Here is an 18,026-nt window from a genome sequence, read left to right on the forward strand (position 1 = left end):
GGAAGCGAGGGCTTTAGGAAGTGCCTAACGAGGTCTGGCAAGGCGCTGTTCTCAAGTCACCTTTCCTCCCCGTCACACTTCACCTAACCGCCCGGCTGCAATTGGCTCCATGGAAAAAGATGCATTTTCATGTCTGCTCATGCGATTTGGCAGCTGGAAACAGGGAGCAGGCAGCACCTTCTTCATCCACCACAAAGCTGCCATCTTGGGAGCCACTGGGTCAAGAGAGGAGACAAAACCAAAATCCTGCCCACTCAAAAAAATGCCTGGGGACCTCACCTAGGAGCATAATGGCAAGACTATGTGACTACATCCCCTTCTGCCTTTTCTACCGCTAGATGCCAACGCTCGCCCTTCCAAGAGGGGTAGGCGTGCCCCGGCCCGTTAGCAGATCCCAAGGGGCCAGGACGTTCTCCGTGACTGACAGAGCCACCTTCTCAGTAATGCAGCGGTAGACACACAAGATCACACACATGTGCAGAGACTGGATGGGTCACAGCCAGCACTGGGTGTTACAATCATAAGCCCAGTTTTTAACTGGCAGCAAACTGGCTCCCAGCAACTTAGTCCCTCCTTATGAAGAGGCGTACAGGCCCTCTCCTCTGTGCTTTGAGGCACTACCTCCGGGGTCTCCAACCTTTTTGTGCACGAGATCACTTTTTGAATTTAAGTGCAAGCCAAGATCTACCTGAAGCCCAAATATCCTGCCCCCTCTCCAAGGCCCTGCTCTTACTCCATCTCCCATCCCCCCTCACTTTCACCAGGCTGGGGCAGAGGGTTGGGTTGCATTGCAGGCTCTGGCTTTGGTTTAAGGGATTTGGAGTGAGAAGGGCTTTGCGCTCACCTGGGGGTGTTGGAGGGGGTTCTAGGTGCCGGCTCTGGGAGGGTGTTTGGATGCAGGGGTGCTTGGGACTAGGAGTGCAGGAGGGGGTTCATGACCAAGGTAGGTTTTTGGGATGTGGGCTCCAGCTGGACACTGCTAACCTCAGGTAGCCCCTGGGCGGTGGGGCTAAGGCAGGCTCACCCCAGCCTGGCCCTGCACCACTCCCAAAAGCAGCCAGCAAACTCCCTCCCAAGCCCTGTTGTGTCCCTCTCTCTGCTCTGTGGAGAGGATACAAAGTGGGAGAGGTGGCACGTTGACGCCAGCCCCCTCCTCCTCCTCCCCTGCCCTGCCCAGAAAGCAGGAGGCTCCTGAGGGGACCACTCCAAGGCAAAGGGCACTCAATAACAGTCTCTTGGCCAAACCAGTCAGGATCACCTGTCAGAGGCTGCAAGATCGACCAGTAGATCCCGATCGACTGGCTGGTGACCAATGCTCTACCTCTTCTGCTTACATTACGCATCAGTGCAGGGGAGTGGGGGGTGGTGTATGTAAAACAGCTCTCACTAAATAACGCCCCCACCCCCTTACTACAGCAAAGGCAGGCACAGAACAGAGGCAGTGTTGCAGATCAAAGAACCCAAACAGCCACGCCTGAGCAAGGCGGCCAGACGTTTTCCATGAAAAAAAAGTTTTGGTATTACACTGCTATTCCTGCTTGTTGATGCACGTTAGAATTGCACAGATGGGCGGATGGGACATCATGTCACCTCCAGCTCCCACCAAACAGGAAACTAGACGCTAGAGTGTCATTCATGCAATCAGAGAGCACACCCACGCAGTCTCGCTGAGCTAAGGAGAGGAAGAGGGTTTCTGGCAGGAGAGGTAGCAGCTATATAAAATGAATCAGGAAAAAAAATGAAAACCAAAATAAACCAGCTTTTATTTAGAAGGTAAATAAAACCAGTGGTACCAATTTGTTAGTCAGAGGGACCCTTCCAATCAATCATCGTCAACAGGTCACAACTACCAATTCAGAGGTGACAGTAGCAGTAAGTGAGCGTCAATACATATTAAAGATCTATAAGTATTCCCTCTCAGAAGCCAAATTAGCACAGACCTCATTCGGTCTGGCTGACAATAACTGGCCAGACTTGAGACAGTTAAAGTTGCTTGGTTCTGAAAGGTAAAATACGAGGCCTGCATTAAGTGGGCACTTTGGAAGATTACATTAACTTTTCCCCCTCCATTCAACTGCAAGGGCAGTGCAATTAGCTGCCTCTGGGCAAAGACATTTGACCAGGAAAAGAAAAGAAACCACACAGAAAAGCTCTAGCACAATATGAACAGAACTGCTACTTGAAACCAAAGCTTCTTAAAGCCGTTTCCTGCACTGCGATGTTTACTCTCCTCTGTATCCCTTCTCCACTCACCCATTAACCTTTGCCTCACGTGGCAGGGCAAAGCTGGTGCGGAGCCCAGGCTGTGAGCTAACAAAATGCTTTGCTGAAACAAGCATATTTTGAGTTGGGTGCTGAAATTGCACATTTAATAAAAAATTCAAGGACTTAGCCCATGAATTAAGTCTGCCAGGCAGAGAAACTGGCTCAAGATTTTTTTTTTTTTAATTGTACATAGCTGTCCCTCTCTCCAAACCACAGTGGTTACAGGATTGGAGGATAACAGTTGCAAACTTAGCACCAACGCTGGAGGTGACAGACCCGTTTTTCCTCACTACCACACTGTGGGCTGGTGTTGCTTGTGTGAAAGTTGTGAAGGATTTGTTTGAACAGTTTCCAGAACTGCTTTCCCTGGAACAAAAACATGACAGACACGAGGTTTGTTTCCACTACTGTCTCAGTGTACTTTATTCTCCTGCTGTCTACAGCTGAACAGCCACACGGGACAGAAACAGGTAGCACTGAGGAATGATCAGATTTCTCCCCTCCACGTACCCCTCCCCAACTTCAGGAATGGCTTTTTTAGGAAACCCCAACCCACGTCCAGAAACAAAAGAAAAGGCATTAATAGAAATGTGACCCAGGCCTGCCTCTCCCTAACCAATGTTCAGGAGGTGGGTGAACTCTCCCATTCACAGACCAGCCCTGTCCTCTAAACACCTGGGATTTTTTAAATTTTTTGTACACTGGTTCAAAGGTCGGCACTTTGCATTCTGAACCGGGCACTGAAAGGCACATATCTGATACCCTGTACAAGAGCTATGGTGGATGCCGCAGTGCAGATGGACAACAGAAGTGGATTCCATTCTCCTGGAGCCCAGGACCAGATGGGGAGAGAAGGAAGAAAGGGGATAAAACAGATTTTTGCCTACTTGTAAAATACTAAATTAGGGTTTTTCCCTTCTCCCTCCCACAGGCAAACAGCTTTAAAAATGCCCAAGGTAAGCTGCAAATTCAGAAATGCTGGTAATATCAATAACTGCATAATAAAGATGAAATTAAAAATTGTTTTAAACCCCACACCTTCTCTACTTTTTATGTCTTATTGCTGATAAAATCCAGGAAAACTGAGGGACTATGCCTCAAAGAACAAAAAACATTAAAAAAAAAAGAGAGATAAGAGATTTTGATCCTTCATGTGAGAATAAAAAAGCTGCATGCTTAGGGGAGTGGCAAACAGCCAGTCTATCCCCAGGATGCCCATCAGACTTTTAGTACATGGTTAAAAAAAAGCTAATGGGTTCCCCTTTTGATTGGAAAGACCAAGAATACAAAAAGAAAGTACCGGGGAATGTTTGACACCGTTTTATTAATCTTGAACTGCAGTGGAAAAATAGAACCTTTTACAAGTGCCGTCTTGTGTAAGCTCAAGCCAGTATATATATATTTATATAAATTTCTCTTTTTTCCTCTTTTGTTTTGAAGTGCAGCAAGAGACCAATACCACATTAAATTCGATCAAATAAAGAGCACAAAAGGCCAAGCAGTTTCCAAATGGCATTTTATCAGATTTTGTTTGAACATTGAATTTATCCTCATTTTGCAATCCAAAATATTACCTGAAGTTTTACTTTATTGTTTTTAAACTCTTTGGCACAATTTTGTGGGTGTTGGGGCTGCTACAGTACAAGTCAGGAGAGATCTTTCCCTTTGCATTTTCATTGCCAATTCTGAGCACCTACACTGATGGGTTGGTGTTTTTTGTGTTTAAGTCTGAAATCTTGTTTGAGAGTTTGTTTCTATTCCCTCTAACACAAGAGTTTCCCGCCCCCCCCATTTCTACATTCACAGTTGAACAATATTAAGGAAGGAAAGGCGCTTTGATGAAACCAGATCATGAAAAGCGTCACTCAGAATGGGAGCTCTGAACATTCGTCAGTGTTTCCCTAAATTAAAAGCCCTAAAGAGCGACTTTCCATTTTTTCTCTTTTCTTTTTACATCTCTTATGCTGCATCAGTAGACTGAACTTCGGTTAGTTTATGAAATGCAACTGCTAACCCTTTTTTGGGAAAAGATAAACTGCAATGACTTGAAGTTGAGAATGTGGATACCGCCTCATTCACACACACACACTCTTAGACTGAAAATCCTTCACCCCTCCTATTAGCCCATGCACTGACAGCGTTGTGTGGCAAAGGTTACAGAGGGCGGGGCCAGAGACCCAGACTCCATCTCTCTTCAGCAGCAAAAGCTAGACCTCAAACACAGAGCACCACAATTGAACCTGGTTTCCTCTCTCCCAAACTAGGCATTCCGCTCCACTCTGGCCAGAAGACAGAAAAGCGCGTTCCAGTCTCTCTCGGATCAAGAGACTGCTTATTTTGGACAGAAACCAGTCGCTCCCTCTTCCCGGAGCAGCCGAGTCAGGTTTTCCACGCGAGTCGGTGCTCAGCTCACTAACAGCGCAGCTGCTGTTGGTGCTGTGGCGGGATTTTCAATGTGGTGTGTTTCAAGCCTCACTCACTCATCCTCTCATTCCCAAACATTCAGCATCCGTTCACACTCCTCACTTCCGGGTTTTTTCAAAAGATTGGAGATTTCCAGTGGGGGTCTCGGGTGTCATCCCAATGGTAACAGATCTGCAATCAGAGAGGAACTAGTTGTAGACATTTTTAAAAAGCCCCCCCTCTTTGGAACCAAGGCTGAGGGAATAGCTTCTTTGCAAAACCAGAAAGGCCCGCCAATCTGCACCCAGGACACTCAATTCCCCTCAATGCACAAGAGCGCTATGCCCCTCTCTCTTGTTGCTTTTAAAAGCCTTTACTCAAACTCGGGGTCAACATTCCACTTGCTACAACCAACAAACCTCAAAAAACCATGCCCACGTGACCCAGAGAAAACATGCAGGCACCTACGAGAACTCACTATTGGCTACAGCAGCACAGTTCTGTTTCTAATATGGAGAAGACCTTAGACATGTTACTGTCAAGCACACCCTGCATCAGTTCTTTTCTCTAGGAAAAAGCGGGGCTGCTTGGGCTTTATAGCTTTAGATGGATATCGTACAGCGAGCTAAACAAGGAAAAGCCTTTTATAGCGAGATGCTTTTGTGAACTCTCTTCCAGTGGGCCCGCGCTTAGAAGTTTAACCTGCACGGTCATTTCGCAACGAGAGGGAAAGGGACCAGGTTCCTTACCAAGCTTGATTCTTTAATTTTCTCAATTCTTTAGTTGCCCAGGTAGCAAGGGTTTTTGTTTTGTTTGTCTTGGATCTTCTTCCTTCAGTTAGAAGTTCATGTATCATGGGTCTAGCTTCTACTAATTTCAGTACATCCTTTCCAAAAGCTGTACACAAATCCCTGTGGGAAACAGAGGCGCCAACGTACTTTAATGCTTGCTGAATGCCACAAACCAACACACACCAATTAGCTCAGCTTCACTCAGAAACCAGAGAAGGCTGTCTCACACCTAATGTCCCTTTCAAACGCTGCACAGGGTCAGCAACGTGAGAGCCAAAGAGCCTCCTTACCGGCTACTTACGGGAAACACTCATGGCTCCTGTCTAAAGGAGGTTCTTCTCCCTAACAGCTCCCTCCAATTCCCACGTAAGTCAAAAGGAAAGACTCCCATTGACTTCACTGATGGCTGAACTGGGCCCTTCACTATCCATACACAAGCTGAAAATTTCATTGTACCAGGGATGTTAAATATCGGTTAACTGACTAGTCGAGTAACCTCATGAATTCTTATCGGTTACTCGACTATTCTATAGTCCCTGGAGGCAGGGCTGGCAGCCAGCGCACTCCAGCCTCAATCTGAAGAGCTTTCTGCCACTCCATGCTGCTGTCTCTGAATCAGTGTGGAGTAGCAGCCGGGAGCTTGACTGCAAGGGGAGCCAGTTTAAAAAACAGCTCCCCTCACGGACCAGCTGTCTGTCACCCTGTGCTGCTGCCTCAAATAAAGAGGCAGCAGCCCCTGTCTAAGGGGGGGGGGGAGGAGGTCTGAGCTTCCAGACAGCGCGAGCCGTAACTGAACCGGGCTGCCTGCCCGCCCAGCTCCTCATACACTTTCAATGCAGAGCCACAGCAGGGGTAAGTCCCGGCCCCGTCAAAAGCCAGGACTGAGCCAGGCTGATGGCCAGCCTGCTAAATAATTTACTGACAAGGCCGGGGTGTGTGTGTGTGGGAGAATGAGTGTAGTCTATAGCATTAACTTACAAACTTTTGCTTATTGGTTAATCAACTACACTATGACACCCCGACATTGTATGGCTCCTTCAAGATCACTGTCCCTGACTGCTTTTAAGACATGCAATTTACCCCTTCAGGCAGTGACCGATGGGGGGGAAGGGGTGACCAGGACTGGTAAATAGCCTGTGAGGAACCACCACTGCACAGTCCTCTAATTTCACACCTGTTCCTGGCCTCAAGCTCAACAGCGAGTTGCAAACATCTTAAACCGAGGAGTCGTGGTTAGCACTTCAGAGAACCTTAAAAAAAAATCCTTCTTGCGATGTGCTGACTTTATTGTTTAACTAACCACAGTGCAGAGTGTGCTGTCGCTTTTTCCCTAGACAAAGGGGCCTGGGGTGCTTACCCTATCAGTCCAGCAGCGCAAGCTACAACTCCATCAGTGTGGTCTTCATCTCCGGCAATGTGATCGATGAAAGACAGAATAAATTCTACTCTGGGCTGCACCAGCATCACATCCGCTGAAAGGAAATGACCGGGTTAGTGTGCAGGCTTTTTTAAAAGGTCTAAAGAGACCGTGTCACAGTACGAAACACTCACGATGCACGTTTTCTTGGTCTCCCTTCAATCCCTGAATGATGCCAGTGTACGCTTCCAGACAGCCCTCCCTCAGCTCGTTCAGGTAGTCCACCATGTCATAATCCGACTAGACAGAAAACAAAGAACATGCAAGTACAACTGCCTTAACAAGCCACTAAGGCAGATCTATTTAAGCTGCAAAGTGCGCAACTGGCTCACCTTGTCGACCTGGGCTTGAGAGGCCTGCTGGAGAGTATTCAATACAACCTCTAGATATTTTTTAAATTCTCCTCCAATGGCCAGGGCAATATCACCAAACACAGAGAGAATCTGAGGCTTCACGGACCGATGGACATTCTCATTCTGAGAGAGAGAGAGCACAAGAAGGAGATTTGAGCCCACACGTTTTATTCCGCTTTTTGAAAGTGGATACACCAATCCCCTACCCCCCACACTTGACATCGGAGACCTCTTCAAATTGTCACAGTAGTTAATTATTATGCTTATGTCTCCTGATATACTTGAATGTCTGTAATCCGTCAGCCCAGGGAAATAGGGCATGCTGAATTAACTATTTAGCCAGGCCAGGAAGGGCACTGCGGGGTCTGGGTGTGAGGGGCTGGGGAGTTTACCTGCTGTCCTGGTTCCATGAACACACATGGCTCCGCCACAGCCAGGGAGTGGTGGGGAAAGCCCCAGAGGAAGAGTCTGCACACTGCCATTCCCCTAACTCCTCCAGGAAGGAAGGAGGAATGGCAGCATGCAGAGCTGCCTCCTTCTCTGGGAACACCTGAGCCATAGAGGAGGGACACCCAGAGCTGGAGGGTCAAGTGTATAATCCTTTTCAAACATCTCTAGTTTCCCCTCCCAGGTCTTCTCTGCCTCTCCGCTCCCTTTCTTTCCACTAACACCTAGCTTGCTCTAACTGGGCTCAGGCATCGAGCACCAACAACGAGGAGTCCCGTGGCTAACGTTTATTTGAGCATCAGCTTCTGTGGGCTGGAACCTACATTGTCAGATGACGAAGTGGGCCCCAGAGCTCAGCAGCTCATGCCCAAATAGATGTGTTAGTTTTTCAAGATCCACAGGACTCTCATTGTTTTTACTGACACAGACTAAGACGGCCATCCCTACGAAAGCAGGTATGTGCTTACCCCCAGGTTCTCTAAGAGCAGCTGCATAACCTCGTCGCAGAAAGGCAAGATGTTGGACTGCAGAGCTCTACACAAGTCTCCGACTAGGCCTACTGCAGCCAGACAAACCTACAAAGAGAACAGTACATTATGCACCAGCCCACCATAAGCAAGTGGTCCCCAGTGGGGATGTTAAATATTGGTTAACTGAATCAATCTCAAGAATTCTTATCAGACGACTATTCTACAGTCCCCTGGAGTGGGGCCGGCAGCAAGTGCACTCCAGCCTCACTCCCAAAGAGCCCCCTGCCACTCCATGCCGCTGCTTCTGATTCAGAGGCAGCAGCGTGGGATGCCAGGTGAGAGCTGGTCTGCGAGGGGCACCAGTTTAAAAACCAGCTTCCCTCACAGACGGGCCTACCTGTCACCTTGTGCTGCTGCCTCTGATGGAGGCAGCTCAGACCCAGTGCGAGCCAGAACTGAGCCAGGCTGCCTGCCCACCTGGCTCCTAATACACTTTCAATGCAGAGCCACAGCAGGGGTAGGTCTCAGACTCGTTGCAAGCCAGGACTGAGTCGGGCTGCTGGCCAGCCTGCTAAAAAAAATTTACTGGCGGGAGAATGCATGTAGTCTAGAGCATTAACCTATAAACTTTTACTTATTGGTTAATCGACTGCACTATTACCTCCCGATTCCCCACACTGCCAGTTGGGATAACATTAGCCTATTAAAGCACTAAATTATGGGCCCGTGACAGGCAGTAACTAAAATCATCACTGACTAGTGACCATCGTCGGCCATTGCCCAGGCAAGTCAGAGCTGTGCTGAAAAAGTTCAGCATCCAGGCCTTCTCAGGACAGGGACTGGGGTAAATACCATGGCATGGGTGGTCTGTTGGAATCTCAATCCTAATAGCAACTCTCTCCTGATCAGTGCCACTGAATACGCAGCCCATGCAGGTGTCAAGCTGATGAAGGTTTGCCGTAGATAATTTTAAGTAGAAGAGAGTCTATAAATTCGTTGACAAGGGGAGCTGGTAATTACTGAGCTCCTAAAGCACTTGCATTCTGGCTTCATCACCAGAAGCTAACAGCCCTCAGGGGATCTCATCCCGATGAACCCTGTGAATCCCTACCTACCAAAAGGCAGAAAGGTTTGCAACATGGGGATTCCAGGTTCAGCTCCTACCTGGTACTCTGCATAGTTCTTCAATCCAATGCCCAGGAAGGGTTTGAAAGCATCCATGTATTTCAGAAACTCGCCACCCAGAACTGCACAGAAAACACTCCAGTTAGGTCTCACCCCTGCAGGGCGGTCTACATGTTGGTCAGGTATCTAGAACAAGTCCTCTGCGGGTCTCAGAGTCTGTCCATTCAACAGAGCAGGACAAATTGATTCGCCACTGGATTTGACTCTAAGAACTGAGCACCAGGGAAACCATTTTCCTGCCCTAAAATGGACTTCCAGAATGACAGAAGGAGACAATTCACTCAAGATACGGTTCCCTGCGCTCTTTGGAGCCATTGTTTTCAGACTTTTACGGCTTAGCCCGGGCGGGGTTCTCCATGCAGTGTCCAGTGGGGGAGGAAAAGGACAACAGTACCAGGTCACACTACACCAGTTCGAGAAGAGTATTTAGCTATTTGGCAAAGGACAAGGCTTCCTTTTAGGATTACGTACCTGCTTTTCTTTTTTCCGGTTTTCCCCAGCCCATTGCCACCAATTAACCCACAAGCTACTATTAACCTCTGCAAGGAGGAGAATGGCTTTGCCCAATAAGGGCATCACTCTGTTTATTCCAAAGTCAGCCCGTCTGCTGAGGCCACAACCTGCGATCAGCTCTTCCTCCTCCTCCCTGACCAGGCCAATCAATTCCATGATTCCACTCAAAGGACACCAATCACGTCAAGCAGAGTCGTAAGTCCCCCCCCCCCCCCAACTCCTCCCAGAGGCGCAGGGCCAAGTCATAAACCTGTTCTGGACTCCAGGAAGCCAGAATTAACTTCTCTGCTTTTTCAGACTCATGTGTTCTGAGAGCCACTGGACACGTGCGTCTGCACTAAAACCAGCCCCGGCCCCCAGGGGAGAAGCCCCCCAACAAGCCAGCCACGCCAATAGCCTCAGAAATGTGGAGGAAGATTCAAGTCAGCCCCTTTGCTGCCATCTGTCTCTCAAGAACCATTTCCCATTCAGCATGGTCGGAAGTGGAGATTTCCCTTTCTGGAAAAACGGTTCATCCCGTAGGGATTTCTAACAGCACCCAACCTCCACTCCTGAACATGCCGGGTGAGAGAAAGCAATGTGCTCCTACACCACAGCAACAGCATTCTACAGAAGAATCACTGTGAGGCGCTAAAATTGCTGCTACGCTGCAACACGAATTTGGGATATCAAATCCCATTTAATTATTAAACGGTTAAATGTTAAGTTTAACCAGTTAACTGATTAAACAGGGGCAGGCAAGAGACTGGAGCATCCCTTTTCTTGTGGGGGCCCTGCAGGGCTGGCCCCACAGGTACCAGTTAACATCACCCATTAATGGTGATGCTTACCAGGTAACCAGTTACTTGTAAACATCCCTAGTTTTAAGACAAAAAACACACACAGACCACTGACATAACTGCCACAAATCAAGGGTAATAAGACAATCCGAATATTATTTGCATTGTAATAGCTTCTAGAGCCCATTGTTCTAAGCCCTTTTCTTTTTGGGGGGGGGGGGGGGAATAAAGTCCTAAGTATTGCCTATTCAGTGTGCACACATACAATACCCATGTTATCTACAGAAAACATAAGAAACAGTTTAGGAGAATATCAAGCTTCCATCTGATTGGTTGGGCTGGCTAGCCTCAAACCTTCACAGATCTGGAGGCATTATTCTAGAATAGTTGTGCAGTCAAATCTGCATCTGCGCAAACTCAACTATTTGGCAAAGGATGTTCATGTTAAGCCTTCATCAACAGGAGCTAGTGACAGGGATAAACTGCGCCAGTTGCAAACCTGCAAGACTGAGTTGCTCTCCTGGAGCAATCTACAAATTACATAAAGCAAAGACTTTTTCCAGTCTCTACAACTGACCTTCCACCAGGGTGCTCACAGCCATGAGAGCATCCTCTTGTACTCCCCCCGAGCCAGCTGTGCTCTGGAACATTCTCAACAGAGATGCCATCACCACATCGGAGATCTGCAAAGCATCCTGGTGCTGCACTTTCCGGAGAACATTCTATGTTCAGGGGAAAGGAAAAAAGAAGTGGTAAAATATCATCATGGGTAGTAGGCTCAATTCTTCCTTGGAACCTCTCGCACTAGCTCAGAATGTGACAGTTTTATCAAAACCATGCTATGCCTTTAAAAAAAAAAAAAAAAAATCAACTATTGCTCCGAATTCCACTGCTGCAAAACATGCTTTGTCAGTACAAGCACAGAATGCTGTTCTCATTATATCTATCCTTGATTTTCCAGCTAAAAGAACAAGCAGAATTTATCTGTCCTGCCAGAGAGGCTGTTCTCTGGGCATTTAGGATTGGAATTGCATTTGGCTAGACTTAAGCAATCCCTTTTTAACATAGATTGTTACAAGGGAAAATAGGCTAACAACAATTTTATGTGACTGTGGATTGTAATTGATCTTTACTAGTAGCCCTGTGAAAAGGCAGATAATTCCACTTGCCCTGAATGCTTCATGTACACTACCGTATTAAAAGTCAGGAGACACACATCACCATCAGTACAGGCAGTCCCCGGGTTACATGGATCCAACTTACATCGGATCCCTACTTACAAACGGGGTGAGGCAACCTGGCACTAGCTGCTTCCCCCCAGCAGACCAGGGAGACGCGAAGCTAGCGCCCCCCCCCCAGCAGACCAAGGAGACGCGGAGCGGCTTTTCTCAGCAGACACCTCAGCTTGAGAATAAAGGACTGAGGGAAGTGAGGTGTGGGAGAATAAAACTGAGCTCTGGAGAAATGTTTGGCTAGAGTTTCCCCTACAATATGTACCAGTTCCGACTTACATACAAATTCAACTTAAGAACAAACCTACAGTCCCTATCTTGTACGTAACCCGGGGACTGCCTGTACTACAAAACTACAACATCCCTAAATATTAAAACTCTCCCCTACTGGGTTCCTTGAAGACTTCTTTCCCCTCCTGTTACATATGCTCTTTTCACTGCACAGTTCTTTACATCACCATCTTTAACTTGGCCTAAGAAATTCAACTTTGTCAGATTACTAATTTAAAAACAAACAACCCACCCCCAAAGCTACACAATCCTTCAGCAAAAGTGAAGGGTAGAGAGATCCTTTTACCCACTTGTTCCCACAATGTTGGCAAAACATTTAAACTAGTGTATTTCACAAGACACTTGTATTGAACTTTAATTTTTTAAATGACTCATTTCAGAAAGTTTGGGTCTCATCATTAAAAGAGTAGGTCTTGCTCTTTCTTAAAAATTCTTTGTAAAAATATTTTTTAAGTAACTTCTTATGTTGCGGGCTTTCACCAGGGCATAAATCAGAAATTACTACATACAGAACTCAGCCAAATAAAAATGGAAAGGGCTTAGTCATGGTAAGTACTGTATCTACCGTAAGTATGACATTCAAAATGTGAGAGTCAGGTTGACAGTACACCTTAAAAGAATAAGCCTAATTGCAAGTTATCAGTGCTATTCAACTTTTGGCAAAAGATTAGAGACGGCTTGAAAAGGGATAATATAATTAACCGATGGAGATAAGAGATCCCATCAAACCCAGCAAAATCAGAGGCAAGTTTGATGTCTGAAGAAGGATCTTAAGTATTAGCTACCACAATCTGAAACTTGCTTTCATTCTCCCCAAGTTTCAGAGAGCCTCAGCTGATGCTACTTGCTTTTGAACACAAGGGTGTTAAAACCTTTCAGACTCATGTTAATGGAAACTTGCCTGTTCATCATGGGTTTGTGACAACAAAATTGGGGGAAAAAATGTGAGTTCCAAATAAAGATGGGTGTTCAGTAACTCTGAACATCACGTACACTGAAATAAAAGCACACACACCTCCGGGGATGTTACCATACAAGAGAGAGCAGGCCTTGATCTAAGTCCTGGATTCAGCACTAGTATAAGCTTTATGTGGGAGTCAGAAGTAGGCCCTGTTCTCTTTTGCATGGTAACATTCCTAGAGGAGTGTTTGACCATCATATCAAAGATTGGCTGACGAGTTTCCTGAGCAGCTTATCAAAAATGATGGCAGTTTTCAGTAGCCTTTAAAATTAAGCAAGCGGAATGAGCTAATGCTCCCAAACACATGAAGTTTTCTTTACCAAGTGTTTAATTTCAAAGACACTCAGTGCATTTTAACGAGTGCAAGTATTGAACTCCTTCACCAAGCAGCCGTGAACAAGTGTTTATTTCTTCGATGTGTGTTGACAAAAGTGACTGATTGTCCAATCTTTCCTTAATACGACAGCCAGCGTAAAACTGCTCAGATATTTTACTTGAACATAGTTGGTTAAGATGTGTTTTATTCCACAGAAACAAGAGGGTGGGTTTTTTGTTTAAAAACTGGACACAATTGTGAAAGACTCCATCTTTCATATGTTTAAACTCTTTTGCCTCCTCATACTAACTTGGATGTAAGGAGCTGATTTCATTTAAAAAATTTCATCTGGATGCATTTTTGGGATGCATGAACCTGTCACAAGATTCTTATCAGAACTGATAAGAAAGTAGTTTACCTGTAGAGTAGCACACAGCAGAGACTGAAGATCATTGAACTGGATTCTGTCTGACGTGCTCTGGATATGAGACTATAGGAGAACAAGAAATAGATGTTTTTAAGATTCTGAAAGAAAGTCTCTGTTGTATCAGACATTAACAGTGCTATGACTAGAACGAATTCAGCTTTAAACTCTTTTCACACTTCAAGTTTCTCAAAAGAGAATTGCTATATAGACAATCAACAGCAGAACTCATTTGGCCAGAGGGACTAAAGCCAGAACAGACCAAAATGATGCCACTGAGTATTACGGTTGCCCTATAGCCCTGCCAGTAAATTCGGCCTCTCTACCTCCATCTGCAGCACTTGCTGCAGCCGTTCCATGATGACCAAAGTCGTTTTCTGGACAGCAGGGTAACAGTCCTTGGCACTGTTTTTCACTATTTCCATCAGAGCTTCATACGCAGCACTTCTCAGGTTATTTTGGTGTCCATCGGGCCTAAACAGGAAGGAAATCGTTTGTTTGCTCTCAGAGTCCGTGTTGGCTTACTTACAGATCTTATTTGATCAATAAATAAAAATTAAACCCCAATTCCACAGCCTGTAGAATGAAATTACTATATACACCACGGCTTGAATCTAGGCTACATTTTTCATAGTATGATTTTGTTAATCTGCGTTAAGATGATGAACATTCTTTGTTTAGCCACAGACAGTGCTGGCAGCACTAGAGAAAACTTCCCAGCACTATCTCCTGATGTTCCTCCACCCTAATTTAGAGGGACCACCTTCAAGAGCAAGAAAGTCAGTTTATTGCCAGACTAAGGCCTCAATACCAAAAATGCCAATTCTGGAACATCAGCTAGCATCTACACAAAGATGACTAATTTATTTCATACTCCACAGAGCAGAGATTAAACTTCTGGACAGAAATTAGCCAGACCGGATATTGGTTTGGATTTAAAGTTATTCTAGCAAAGACACCAGTCTGAAAAGAAAACTGATCTTGTAGTTAAAGCATTTAGAGCAAGGATTCAAAAGATCAAGGTTCAATTACTAGATCAGCCACACTTCCTGTCTCTCCTTGGGCAAGTCATTTACTCTGTGCCTCAAGATGCTCCCATCTGCAAAATGTTGGTCATATCTATTCTTGTGAGCTTTTTGAGGCAACAACAGTCCTACTGCAAGGATATTGTGTCTCGAGTCATGATCTGTTGTGGAGCTGCTAGATGCTACTGTAATATCAAAATAAAAACAACACCACTACAGGCAAAATACATGTAAACAATAGTGATGAAACCCACACCACGCATACTGTTCTAGAAACCTTTATAGTCTGTCTTGGCACAATCTTGACTACTTAGTGACTCTCAGGCCAGACTGGATACCACAAATGGCTTGCTCTACTGTGCAGGCGTCTGTCAATTTCAGATTGTGTACACAGTTTTACATGTATTCCACAACTTGAAGGAAAGTGCAGCACTGGTTTACAGGGAGCTCTAGAGATAAATAAATATGATTTTTCCAGATTTCAGCCTCCTTCATGATTTCTCTCTTGGGAAGAAACATTAGCTACCCCAACTCAGACAAACTTTGGGCCATGAATTAATGCCCTTAAAACATCACTTCACATAAGAGTGTTAGGAGGAAATAGGAGTTGGATAAGGGGGGAGGGTACAAAAAGGCATTTCTGCAGCACCTAAGCTAGCTGGCTTGACAATACCTGTCCGTGGTCTCCAGGAGTTTCTGAACTATTAGTTCAAAGGAGGAGGATAAACAGTAGGTTGCTGGCTCTTCTTGATCATCTGCTACATCTGCAGCTTCATAGGCCGCTTCAGCCAGACTAGAGAAGGCCTAAAATACAGAACAGACCAGTCTCTACGATGGAGTGAGTTGGTCACAATAGCAAACTAGCCAAGCCACATGCAAACCCTTAAACTGTAAATTACATTTAAAATATTCTGTCAGCCTGCCCATTCATTCCCATGGTAGCATCAAGGGTTTAGGACAGACTGCACTCTGTGGCCAAATTCATTCTCCAAACACAATAGGAAAGGGTCAGTGGAATGAGAAGTCAGTTCACAATAGGAAACAAGCTGACCAGCAGGAAGAAAACTTGCCATTGCTTATAGTCCATTAGAAAGAGAGGGGCAGGAAGCCCATTCACCAACACTAGGAACCAAAGTTATCCAAAAAGAAGGCCAAGTGCAGGACTAGTGACTTCACTTTCCAGGGCTGCCCCAGCACAAGAAGCTCTGTTTGGCATATCAGTAATGAAGTTTCAAAGCAATAATGAAACCTGAGGTCTTGTCTAGCTGGAATACAAGATGTGCTCTCAACGCCTGGTAGCAAATCTGTACTAACAACCTTGCCTTTAAAGGCAGACAGCCTTAAGCATGTGGAATGTAAAATCCCATTTAAATCGAGTTAAACTTTATGTTTAACCATTTAATCACTTAAATGGGAGTGGGCTGGAGTGCACCCTGCCCCTGGCGGGGCCCCCCCAGACTGGAACAGCCCCTGCAGGCTGGGAGCTGCTCCAACCCCTACCGCTTAACTAGTAAGCGTCACCTGGTAGGGGTGATTCTTACCAGTTAGCATAGAGTAGCTAATAGGGATATGAATGGTAATCAGCACAAACTGACACCTGTTAATTAAGGGCAATTACACTGCATACCTTACAATGGCACTGCTACAAGGTGTGTCACACAGCTTCCTTTTTTAGCCTGGAGAGAGCTTTCCCAGCGACAAATAAAACCACCCCAAATGAGGGACAGTAGCTTTGTTGCCAGGAGAGTATCTCCGGTCCATAAAGCCCACACCTGCACTTTTCATCATTAAAACTTTTGTTGCTCCGGGGCATGGTTTTAATCCACACCCAAGTGACAAAAGTTTTAAGAGAAGTGCAGTATAGACATGATTTAGTCTGGCTAACACTCCCCGCTGCAGAGCTAGGCAGTGACTGCAGCTGCCTTAGAGGATTGACACACTGAACAGATGAAAAGGTGAAAACCTTTGATTTCCACTTCAATTTGCAAAATGGAAACTCATTTATGTCTTCAGAGAAAAAAAAAAAAAGCCCCAATAAGATGAGCTTTTGCCAGGATCAACGGGATCAGGGAGAGCTCTTGGATGACCAGAAGCCGCTAAACTCCTGGGTCCAGTGGAGAAAACATACAAAGGAAAATTAAGATTTTAAAACCTACAGCTTGTAACACTGGATTCTTCTCTCATCTCTGCTGGGACATAACAGGACTCCGAAGTTTAGCGGAAGTAGTTCATTGGTCACAAGGCAGGAGGCAAGTCTCTCCTTGTGATGAAGCTACCTGTTTGTTCCGATAGGCTGCCTAACATTACATGCCGTAGGAAAAAGGTTGAGCTGAATGTGCCACGCCAGCCCAGTGATTTGGCAACAGGCAGCACAACTTGGACATATGCAGGGCAATGAGATGGGTCTCATGTGCTCAGCTGATAGGGAGAGAAAACATCTTGTCTTTCCCTCTACTGAATGAGCAGCCCTAGCTAGCCCAGGAGGGAAGCTAGAGGACACAAAAGAGGGTGAGTCATCTGAGGATCACTCGTATAGATGCCAAGCCCTGCTACAGCTTTGTAGGGAAAGAGAAGCCACCTCCACGTTTTCAAACTGAAGACAACTGTACATGCTCGCTTCCTTCCTCAGCATCTTTCCAATTAGCTCTCCCCCCTGCACGCCCCATCAGCTTCCTTCCTTTCCCCGTCCCACCACAGTGCGGCACTACAGACCTGAGGTCTGTGCCAATACGGGGATTCTTTGGTGGCTGAACTAATCCGTCATCTCGTCACAGTAGGTGAGTGACTACCCCGCAGGCTGCGGAACCTCCCCGTGTTACATAGGATGTGGGCTCCCAAGAACGGATGCATAAATCTTTCAACGCCGCCCCCGTGGACAGGCACCCGGCCCATCCTGTTGCGCAGCGGGGGAGGCCGGCCTTACCCAGCACACATTGGAAGCCACTCTGGGCTCAGCACTCAGGCCTTCGATGAGACACTGCAGCAGCGGGGCGAGGTAAATGTCATTAATGGCAGCTTCAGGCAGCAACTCGCAGATCCTGCCCACAGTCCAGGCAGTCGTATCTCGAACCACCACGCTAGGGTCTTTCATTAGTTCTATTAGCGTGGGCATGGCCTGGAACAGAACCACACAGTTAGTCACAAGTCCCAGTCA

At 46.2% G+C, this 18,026-nt stretch overlaps 1 protein-coding gene across 2 annotated transcripts in view; it reads right to left on the bottom strand.

The window, feature by feature from the left end:
* Positions 1 to 1,739: 1,739 nt before the first annotated feature.
* KPNB1 (karyopherin subunit beta 1) overlaps positions 1,740 to 18,026 on the bottom strand; it is a 40,534-nt gene continuing 24,247 nt past the window's right edge. The window contains exons 11-22 of one of the 2 annotated variants that reach the window (XM_075911408.2): positions 17,796 to 17,987; positions 15,546 to 15,676; positions 14,174 to 14,321; positions 13,842 to 13,913; positions 11,201 to 11,345; positions 9,311 to 9,393; positions 8,144 to 8,251; positions 7,209 to 7,352; positions 7,011 to 7,116; positions 6,817 to 6,931; positions 5,418 to 5,579; positions 1,740 to 4,860 (exon numbers count right to left, since the gene is read on the bottom strand). In XM_075911408.2, coding sequence (XP_075767523.1) covers position 4,860; positions 5,418 to 5,579; positions 6,817 to 6,931; positions 7,011 to 7,116; positions 7,209 to 7,352; positions 8,144 to 8,251; positions 9,311 to 9,393; positions 11,201 to 11,345; positions 13,842 to 13,913; positions 14,174 to 14,321; positions 15,546 to 15,676; positions 17,796 to 17,987 — 1,407 coding nt within the window. In that variant the 3' untranslated portion in view covers positions 1,740 to 4,859. Of the gene's footprint in view, positions 4,861 to 5,413; positions 5,580 to 6,816; positions 6,932 to 7,010; positions 7,117 to 7,208; positions 7,353 to 8,143; positions 8,252 to 9,310; positions 9,394 to 11,200; positions 11,346 to 13,841; positions 13,914 to 14,173; positions 14,322 to 15,545; positions 15,677 to 17,795; positions 17,988 to 18,026 lie in introns of those variants that run through there. The other variant, XM_089774019.1, reaches the window with a different exon arrangement.

This window comes from Pelodiscus sinensis, chromosome 29 (assembly GCF_052426305.1).
Source record: "Pelodiscus sinensis isolate ZL-2025 chromosome 29, ASM5242630v1, whole genome shotgun sequence".
Lineage (NCBI taxonomy): Eukaryota > Metazoa > Chordata > Testudines > Trionychidae > Pelodiscus > Pelodiscus sinensis.